This window comes from Equus quagga, chromosome 11 (assembly GCF_021613505.1).
Source record: "Equus quagga isolate Etosha38 chromosome 11, UCLA_HA_Equagga_1.0, whole genome shotgun sequence".
In the NCBI taxonomy this organism is placed as follows: domain Eukaryota; kingdom Metazoa; phylum Chordata; class Mammalia; order Perissodactyla; family Equidae; genus Equus; species Equus quagga.
The window spans coordinates 47,002,144-47,012,582 of NC_060277.1; the positions used below are offsets into that span (position 1 = coordinate 47,002,144).

General features: G+C 40.4%; 1 protein-coding gene across 2 annotated transcripts in view; it reads left to right on the plus strand.

Annotated features, from left to right (window-relative positions):
* UBE3D (ubiquitin protein ligase E3D) overlaps nt 1-2,486 on the plus strand; it is a 155,280-nt gene extending 152,794 nt beyond the window's left edge. For both annotated transcript variants that reach the window (XM_046674351.1, XM_046674353.1), the window contains one exon: nt 1,898-2,486. Coding sequence is in view for 1 of the 2 variants with exons in the window: in XM_046674353.1 (XP_046530309.1) it covers nt 1,898-1,918 (21 nt within the window). In the remaining variant the exon portion in view is untranslated. The remainder of the gene's footprint in view (nt 1-1,897) is intronic.
* Nucleotides 2,487-10,439: the final 7,953 nt, after the last annotated feature.

A 10,439-nucleotide genomic window follows, 5' to 3' on the forward strand; every position in this document is an offset into this window, starting at 1 on the left:
AAAAGAGGCTTAATATACTATAAAGTGTTTCATAAATTTCAGGTAGGTCGTGTTATAATTCCCGTTTTGCAGATGAGGGAAGGCTGAGAGAAGCTAACAAGCTTGTTGAAGGTCACACAGCTAGTATATATATGAGAGATCTAATTCTAAAATGCTGTGTCTATAATTTCAGTGTTTTTCAGCATCAGCACTATTGACATTTGGGGGCTGGTAATTCTATCTTGTGGGGGCTGTCCCGCACATTATCGGATGTTTAGTAGCATCCCTAGCCTCTGCCCCCTAGATGCCAATAGCATCCTCCAAGTTGTGACAACCAAAAATATCTCCAGACACTGCCAAATGTCCCCTGGTGGGCAAGATCGCCCCAAGTTGAGAAACACTGGTCTATGTGATTCCAGAGCTAAAGTTCTAACCACTTTTATGATTACATTTACCAGTGGTATGGTTAGTAGTTCCTAATTGGAATGCTCTATGACATAGCAATTTTCAGAATTAAAAAAGCGCTAATTGGTTTTCATCCGTCTTCTTACTGTATCTGAATGTTAGCAGTGGCCTTGTCTTCTTTGGAAGGTTCCTATAAACTGTTCTCGTAGAAGCAAAATATCACCTGACGGACACTGTCCCTAGTGAGCCGGAAGTCAGACTCAATGGCCCCAAATCCCCTCCCCGGTAATTCTATGATCATTCCCTCATGGCCCAGCTGGTCTTTCTTGAACATCCCCTTCTCATCTGGTATGTTCATGGGTTCCTAATATCTGCTATCGGCTGAGAGGCCGGGGAGAGAAACACATGTGTTTTCATAACCATTATCTCATTTACTCTTCACAGTGAGCCCTTGAGGTTTGTATCAATTGTTTGTGTTTACATTTGTTTAGGAACCTTAACCTTTCTTCTTTGCCTGCTCCTTCTACTTTGGTGTTCTCATTGCAGAGCTTGATGTAGAAACTCAGCAGGAAGTTGATATGGAAACTCAGCAGGTGCCTTTCTCTCCAGCACTGTATGAAGAGTAACATCCTTCTGAATTACTCCCCATAAAGCAGATGCTGTCTGCCCTGCGTGACTCTTCCTTTCCCTTTCCCCTTAACAGGGATCGTTAAATCCATGCCTCCTTTGACTGCATCCGGGGACTTAAGAACCAACTGTCCAAGAGTAGAATGTTTTCACTTCTGTTGCTCACTCTTTCCCCCCGAAAAGGCCTAGGGTCTTCTTCCCAACCCTGCACCTTTCCCCATCCTTATCTCTACTCCACATTCCACTCTCTTCCTGATATTGGCACAGTCCCCAATCTATTACCACCTCTGAACTAAAACTTTCTACACATTTGTGATTGACATCATTGTGTTTGTTTCTCTGTTATTCAGAACTATTAGGAAATGAAATGCATTGATCTGAGATGAATTAAAAAATTTTTAAACACCAAGTTTTAAGATTAATTTCTACCGACAAGCACAATAAATATAATTGAATGTGATGAAAAGCATTGGCATGACCTGAGGAGAGGCTGGTGAGGAGAGGCCGGTAGTGATGAGGAACTGGAATTGCCTAGGAATCTTCAGGACTCTGAATTCTGCATCTGGAAGGTCCAAAACAGCAGTTTGAACCCATGAGAAAGAGGACTGGATTACTTCACGGCAATACAATTTTAGTGTTAATTAAAACTTTAATTTTTTTTCCTTAAAGTGTATGTGAATCATTTTAATTACTATATGGTTCATTTAAAAAATGGACTAATTGGCTCCTTCTGTAAAATGGCCATGTCTGACCCACCTACGAGTCATTTTTCTTTTTGATCAGCGTGCATCTTTATTGACTAAACTTACCTGATTTGATTTCCTGTGCATTTAGCCATTTCATTGTTATATAAGTAAAGAATTGTGGGGTTTTCTTCCTCTTCCAGGTGGCCTTTTTGAAGCTGTAACTGTGGGAGCCGAGGCACCACTCTCCCTGGCAGACAGCTCCCCCGCACCGTGTGCACCAGAGGCCAGCACTCAGCCCAGTGGGCAGCCAGTATGGAGACAGGAACCAGAGCTACAGAATGAGCATTGCATTGAAGTTTTGAGTTTACTTGTTTGCATCTGTTCTCTAAAAGAAGAGTTAATTTTAAATCTTTTAAAAACCAAGACTGCGAAGAAAGTTGTAGTAGCAGGTTGTCAGCAGTTGAGATAAGTATAGATGTTATAGCTCTATTTCCCACAGAGAGGAATATTCAAATATGCGCTGAGTCAGCACCGCCTGGAAGGCTGTCAGCTGGTGGAGACCCATCTGTCCTGTGTGGAATGCAGAGGGGACTTCGTTGGTGGAACTAAATGTTACCTACTGTACATCCAAGGAAATAAACTTTTAAAGAACTTCTCAGATTTGCTTAAAACAAATTTTGCAAAAGAAAAATACATAATTTTGTATATCTTATTCAGAAGAGCTGCTCAGTAAATAAATGGTTATTGAATGAGTGATTATCAAATTAAAAGTTTTCCCATTTATGCAAACCTGCATGTCTTCATTTTGTTCTTTATGTCCTTTACCACATACGATGCACATCAATAAATCCACCTCACTGGCATCCTGTTTCAGAGTCATCTCCATCCTTGTGTGCCAGGGCAGGAGGTGAAGAAACCATTGCATGAGAATGATGGAGCTGAAGGGAATCCTACAGAGCGCAGACCAGCTGCTAATTTTACAGAGAAGGTTTGAGACTTGCCTATAATCACACAGTAGGCGCACAGCTGGCACTGGAGCCAGGCAGGTCTCCTTTCCCACTCCACATTCACAGGAGAGTCTCTGGATTCGCGGTTAGACCTGCTGCTCTGCTCGTCACGTCTATTGGGGTTAATCCTAGCCTACAGACCACCTAATAACTCTTTCCTCAAAAAACCTGAGTTTTCTGTCCACTAAGTTCCTAATGCTCTTAACACACATGTCACTGGGCATTTGGATTTGGTAAAGCTCTCATGATTTCTCCTTGTGCTTTAACCAACACACATGTCCTACCAGCAGAGCAGTGGTGTAGCACTCCCAATTCTCTAACTGGTGGACTGACATGGGAATAAAACCCATCTGTTTGATCCTGCAGAGTCATTTTATTAAGCACTTTGAAACACTGACGTTCTTAGTGAGATGTCCAAGCCTCACAGCCATGGAGGAGAATTAGTTTGGCTTCACTTAAGACACTAAGCTCCCAAACACCGTGCTGACTTCTCATGCTTTAGATTCCTGTCTGTTGTGGGAGAGAGCAGGGTTTCTCCACCTCAGCACTATTTACATTTTGGGTCACATAATTCTTTTTTGTGGCAGGCTGTCTTGAGCTGTGGGGAGGAAAAAATCTTTTTCCCTCTGCCCTCCTTGGTTTAACGGCTAGGGCTTGTGAATCAAACTGATTTAAAAAAGCAACAACAACAACAACAAAACCCCAGCTTAATTACTTACGTCTCTTGGGAGTTTCAAAGAATTGAGAGTCAAGGAGGTGGTTAGATGATTGAAGCTTATATACCATCTTAGGCTAAACAAAAAAAAGGGAGTTTGGGGGCCGGCCCGGTGGCACAATGGTTAAGTTCGCACGTTCCGCTTCTCGGCGGCCCGGGGTTCGCTGGTTCGGATCCCGGGTGCAGACATGGCACTGCTTGGCAGCCATGCTGTGGTAGGCATCCCACGTATAAACTAGAGGAAGATGGGCACGGATGTTAGCTCAGAGCCAGGCTTCCTCAGCAAAAAGAGGAGGACTGGCAGTAGTTAGCTCAGGGCTAATCTTCCTCAAAAAAAAAAAAAAAAAAGGGAGTTTTGGGCTTCTGGGCAGAGGAGGCAAGTTACAGGAAGATGAGGGAGGTGTGGTAAGTAATGGTTGTCTTGTTATGCAGATAAGGGTTTCTCAGATGATAGAAGCTGTCTCTAGGAGTAGCTCTTTGCCTGGTATAGAGACATCTTTACAAACGGAAATTTCATTTATAAATGTAAATTTTCTTTACGAAGGGGGAAATTTTATATTTTATTTTTAGACAGTTAAAGCAAGGTAAAGAGCTTTTCCTGCTCCTCTTTAGCTCAAAATAATCCTGATTCCAAAGTGTCATATTTTTGGGTAGCATTCTGGTACCCTTCAGTGCACTGAAGGATGTTTAGCAACATCCCTGGCCTCTACCAACCAAAGGCCAGTAGCCCCCACAATGTGACAACCCAAAAGTGTCTGCGGACATTGCCCTGATGGCCAAAATTGACCCCAGTTGAGAACTACTGCTATAGAAGATGTGACTTGAGAAGCAAGATTTGGTGATTGCCTATAGTCGTGTATCGCCAATGATATAGCCATTACAAAATCTGAGTCTGTTTCTGGCACATGGTCTGGCCTTAGTGTACTCTTTTTTTCACAAATGAGTGCATTCGTGATGAATACCTTTGTGTGTGAATATGTCTTAAGAGTTCAGTTTGTATTGATCTAATGTTGGAGATTGGAATAAATTAGATGAAGCAGAGTTCAGCTTGTGCATAAAATAGAGTTTCCTGAGATAGTTTTTCTCCCTCTGGAAAAGAAAGAAGCTGTTACCATACTAATGTTTCTTTACAGTTTAGATGGTGAAGGTGCTCATGATTTAAAAGATTACTACTCAACCAAACAGAGCTAGAAGAATGTTCTAATTTAATAACCTTGTCTAAGTAAAATCAATTTGAGTCAAATGTAGTTAGACCCCTTCACCTCTGTCTGGGGTATTGGGAGGAACAAAGTCAGTAAGAGCTGAGGCCACCTCCGTTCTGATGGCACAGGTTGGGGTTGCAGGGCAGATTCCTGGCTACAAACTGCAAGTTAGAATGTGTGTTAAGTTGCATCTATCAGGCTCTTACTGCACAAAATTGGGGTTCTCTTGCCTGATCTGCATAAAGAGCCAAATATTATGGCATCAGCTTTTGAGAAAAGAATACAGTTTTTTTGCAAGGTTAATCTGCAAGGAGACAGGAGGCATAAGCTGTCAGATCTGTCTCCCTAATTCCAGAGCTTGGGGCAAAATTTATGGGACGAAGGGCAAGGCAGTCCGAACTGTGGGGATAGATGATTGGAGGTAAGGAGAAATGAGGTAATTTGCGCAAGCGTAGTCAAGCTTTCTGCCTCTTCACAGGATGCATGTTCACAAAACAGTGGTGGTAGTATGATCTGAGGGTAGAGTTTTCAGTCCTTTGACGTCAAAAGGGTACTTCTCGGGCATTTGTTCAGGCCCAGTTGACGGGCTGGTGATCTCAACCAGCCTGAACTGGAGAAGGGGGACTCTCAGATCCTGAAAAACCGCTCTATATTACTCTTGATAAGATGCGTCAGTTGAACTGGTCCTAGTGGGCCCATGGTTACAGTGCAACTTAAAATCTTGTCATGGTGAAGTTCTCAAGCTCAATAGGTCTCCAGTGGTTCTCCCAGGGAGGGCCAGCCCAGCTAAGCCAGTGCCTAAAGTGACTGTTAACATCTAGTCACTGGGTAGGTCTGAGGGTAACATGTCTGAACCTCTAAGAATCTACTTCTTTGGGGCCACAGGGAGTGGGGAAAGAAGGGAAGAGGGAGCCTTTCTATCTTTTTCTCTTTGTCTAAATAAAAAGATAATTGCTTTTCTCTCTCTCTCTTTCTCTGTGTGTGTTTGTGTGAGACAGTGGGAGACAGAGAGACACATATCTAGCAATAAAGAGATTTAAATTAGTTAAACCACGTTAGGAGGTCTAGAGAGAGTTAAACAGGCTGTACAATTTAATGTTGGTCCTTGAAGTCATTCCGCATTAGCTTCCTTTGTCTTGTGACTGTAATTCCAGAATCTATTCAGGAACGTTTCTAGATAGGGGTACCACAGAATTTTGATAAACTATTAAGAGGTTACCAAGACTGGAAACATAATAAAAAAACAAAAATTTTTTATATCTATAAAAGCTTAAATCACTTAAGTGGTTATTTATTAAATCGCTTATATTACTTAAGTGGTCTGTAAATTTATTCTCACCTCATAGAATTACAGTACATAGACCCTGTTGAAAGTTTCTATAGGTCAAGACCCATTTTGACAAACCAATCTCTAAGCTTGTTCATTTACTGTGTATTTATTGAACACCTACTACCTGCCAGGCATGGTCATGGGCACTGCAGACAAAATCAATAAAAGAAAGTCCCTGCTCTCAAGGAGCTTACATTCTCATGGGGGAGCAGACCAAAAACATACTTATTTTATTATAAAATACTGTTATATTATAAAATTATATAATTTCTGAAAATAATAAGCAGCATAAGAAAAAGCTGGGTAAAGGGAGAGTGTAGGGAGCTGTGCTATTTCAGACAGGAAAGTCCAAGTTGAGCTTAAAGTGTATGTATCCTTTTGGTACCATATGGCCAAAATATTTCAACTCCATCAAGAGTGACTGTGAAGATACGTTATTAAGTACCAACACACTGAGTAGAAACCACAACCTTACATCATTTTGCCAAAAGTATCTTGACCATACAAGGATACACCAATATGAGCAAAGCTTGTTTGATTCCTTTGATTCCCGAAAATACGACTAGAAGCAGACTCAGATGTAATGGGCCTTGCACTAACCACTTTGATAATTAAGCCCGATCAGTAGCCCCTGTAGTAAAAAGTGCTCACAAGGGTAACTGGTTTTGCATGATAGATAAAGCCAGCCTCTTTGTTGTCCCTGGAACATTTGTTTTTGTATAACAAAGATAGTGTATAAAAAAATTAATTGGGACCCACGTTTCATCATTATAATTCAGGAATGTAGGGATGACAAGTACATCTTAATCTGTAGTTAGAAAAGCACTAACATTTATCTTACACATCAGAGGGGTGGTTCCCACTAATTGCTTATCTAAGAGTTCTACACATTCTTAAATAATCGTCAATGCTCAAGAGAACTCAGTATGACTTCATATAACAATTTCTCTTTGCCTCTTGAGATGCTTTAAGCTTCCATCTACTGAACCAGAGCTCAACATCATTCCTTAATCTGGGGGAAAACACAAGAGAAAGTTACATGGAAATGTTATTTTAGGAGATAAGTTCTCTAATTTTAAGAAGAAAAGAAAAACACTCTCTCAAAACATCATTTTCAAAAGCATCCAACCTGTACTAGTATTCTTGTAAAAATATGGCACCATCTGTATTCAGGAATAGAGTAAAGCAATTTGTTCTCAATCCTGTTACAGATAAATTAAGAAACCCACTTTCAGGGCCCCACATTTATCGTAGGGCACTTTGGCTACAGGTGCAATAAGCCAAGTCAAGGATTTGAGTCCGTATTCTGCCTCTTGGTAGACCCACCTGTGACCTGCCTCTCTGGTCAGAATGGGAACTACTGACAAGATGACTGAATTTTCATTAATCATCTTTCTCCTCTACTATAAACAGTCTAATTAGTTTCTATAAATGTTTTAATGTTTTTGTTTGAGCTCTTTTAACAGTTCATGGATTAAAACTTTTTCCTTTTATTATTTGTTTTGGAAGCAAAAAAATCAGGAAGATTTTTATGGTCATAATTTGTTTATATACACTCTATTAGTGTATTGGTTGCAAGTTTCGATACATCTACCAAAAAGACCCAAATCAGGAACTCAGTAAGCAGCAACTTAATTTCAAACAGTCTCAGCAGTAGATTGCCTATTTGGAGTTTCTGGTTGCACATTTTCTAAATTCAAGAAAAATAGGTCTCCTTACCCTTTGCCCAGAACCCTTCCTAGCCTGAGGAGGCCATGGCAGGCTTTCTGCAGACCTAAGCTAGGAAAGGAATTGTGGAAACAAAGCACTTTATAAGTGCTCCCAAAATGATAGAATCTCTATTTCTTCACTGATTCTTAGGAAACCAGTGCTTGGGAACAGGAAACAGATCTCTCTGACCTGGGCCTCCCCTTACATTTCCCACCCTCTTCCCACCCCTCCCTAAGCAATACTACTTCTAGGAAAATGAACCAGAAGTGCCAACCTGGGTTACTCCTGTACTCCCTTCAAGAATCAAGACTTCAGGACTGGTAATTTGTGTGCCCTCTTCACTTGAAGCTTTCTCCTCATAAGACAGTGACAGTATCAAAATTAGTCACCATTAATTTTATTTTCCATCATAGTACACATTGGGCTCAGCAAGTATACCATCCACTTATACTTTCTGAAAAGCAATTATTCAATTACAGGCCCTCCTCTCCCCACCCCCACATATTCTGAATAATAAAGTCAACAAAGGGTATTATAAATTCTCTCAGTTTTCATGTGAACATAAAGTTTAGTCCAAATGTTAAGAAAGAATTCTTGAAATAAGGTAACAAAGAAGTTGAAATAAAATTCCACATTTTAATTCAATAAAATCTAAGAAGTGATGATGTCAAGAAGCAAAGAAAAAGTGGCCAAGGTACATTCTCCTCTAGCACAGACAGAAAAAGTTGTTTGTTTTATTGTTGGTTAAGAGAAAAATAAGTTGAAATACATTTTTTAATTATTTTAAAAGAAATCACCAGTAAATTGAAAATACATGGGTTAGAAATCACTAGTGGAAACACAGAGAACTTGATCAATAAAACACATTTCCTGTGTGTCTTTCCAACCCCATGATAATTGTTCAAGGCAATTTTAGAAAAGCCCATCGCAATTTGTTTATATGTTCCTCTGCTTTATTCTATCAAGCCAAGGATGTCCTCCAAATAAAAATTGCTGCCTGTGGAACATTTGGTGGTTGTATTCCTAACACAGTCAATACTGTTTCTGAAATGTGTACTGTCATTAGACCTTGAGAGAAAAGTGAGAAGAGGGAAAAGAGAAAAGGTGAGAAAAACCACATGAAATGAGAACCCTACAAAGCAGTGAGTGATCATACCAAGCCACTGGTGTGGACCCCAGTGGACGTAGCAGTCCGAAGAGGTCCCTCCCAATGCATGTGGGTGGAGATGTCCTTGTTCAGATGAGGCAGGATTTGATGTAGGCCTTAAGTGATGGTTAAGATTTGGAAAGACAGGAAGATGGAGACACTCACTTGGGAAGAACAGCATTTCGATATGGCAAGAACGCTTGCCTAGACTGGAGGAATTAAGAGGAGATAGTGAATGATAAGGTAGGAAAGAATTCTTATTAGATTGTGGAAAGCACTGAGTTCCACCATGAAACCAGAGAAACTTGTCCTTCCTTCTAACTTTCTGGGGATGGAGCAAAACATGAACACGAAACACATTTTCCTTTTGTGCCCCTCAGGGCCTTTTGAGCTCTAGGATTTAGATGCAGTGGTTAAGTGTGAGAGGACTGCCTGGGTTGAAATGTCACCTGTGTAATCTTGAGCAAGTTCCTTAATCTTAACTTTAAAATGGGGTAAAAAATGTAGCATCTATCTCAGAGGTTTTTGAGTATTACATGGGTTAACACCCACATAGTGTTTAGAACAGTGCCTGGAATTTTAGCTACTGCTAATATTCTATGAATTTGCTGTTTCTGTCATCCCTCCTTCCGTTGCCCATGAAATTTATTTTCTGAGATTTTAAGAGGAGAACGATATGATGAAAATGATGCATTAGAAAAATTAATCTGGTGGCAGAGCACAAAGTAGGTTGTAAAGAAAGGAAGACCTATTGTCTCAAAATAAGAAGAGGCTTTCCAATCCCGACAAAGCTGTCCAAGACTGGCATGACCAAATAGCTTTGTCAGTACTTTCTCCTATTCTGCTTTTAATTATTTTTGAAGGCCATTAAAAGTACAATAGGATACATACTTTTCCATCTGCAGTCAGCTTTGATCTAACACAGCTCAGGATAACTCATTTCAAGCATTTTCACATAGATCTTTTAAAATGAGTTCTTTTTCAGTCTTCCCTTGCTAGCAGAAAAGCTTTTGCAAAAATCTTTAAATGAGGAAAGGAATCCAGCCCAGAAGTTTCTGACTAGGCATCCTAAAGGAATGGCCTCTGGACTGAAGTTCAATCTACGTTTTATATAATTTCCAAAAGGGCCATGAATTCTTTTTCATTGTTCAGTGTCACTGGTTCTCAGGAACCAGGAAGCATCTTCATGATGACCGAACTCTATTCCCTTATATTCTTAATTCTCTCGTGTGTTTTTCCGCCTCACTTATGTTCAGAATTATACTGTGGGGTCACAGAAGTGTAAAATATGAGGACTCAACCAGAAATACCACAGATGGGAGAGAAGTTGCTGAATACGTTACTAAATTTCAGATAAGTGAGCACTTTTCTTCTTAGAGAATAATTTAGCGTATTCTTGAAATGAATTAGGACCTAAATTTTGAGTAACCTCTGTTTATGTGGTCTATGTGGTCCATCCCAGCAAAGAGGAGTAGACAAACGAGGTCAGATGAGCAGGAATAAGCCATATTTCTCTGGTTCTTATCCTCGCCTACCGTTGCAAGTCCTGCCGCTCACTGCAAAATACGGTAATTCTATCCAGGCTGCTCGAAGGGTGCTTAGATGCCTCATCCACATCCACATCGTGACAG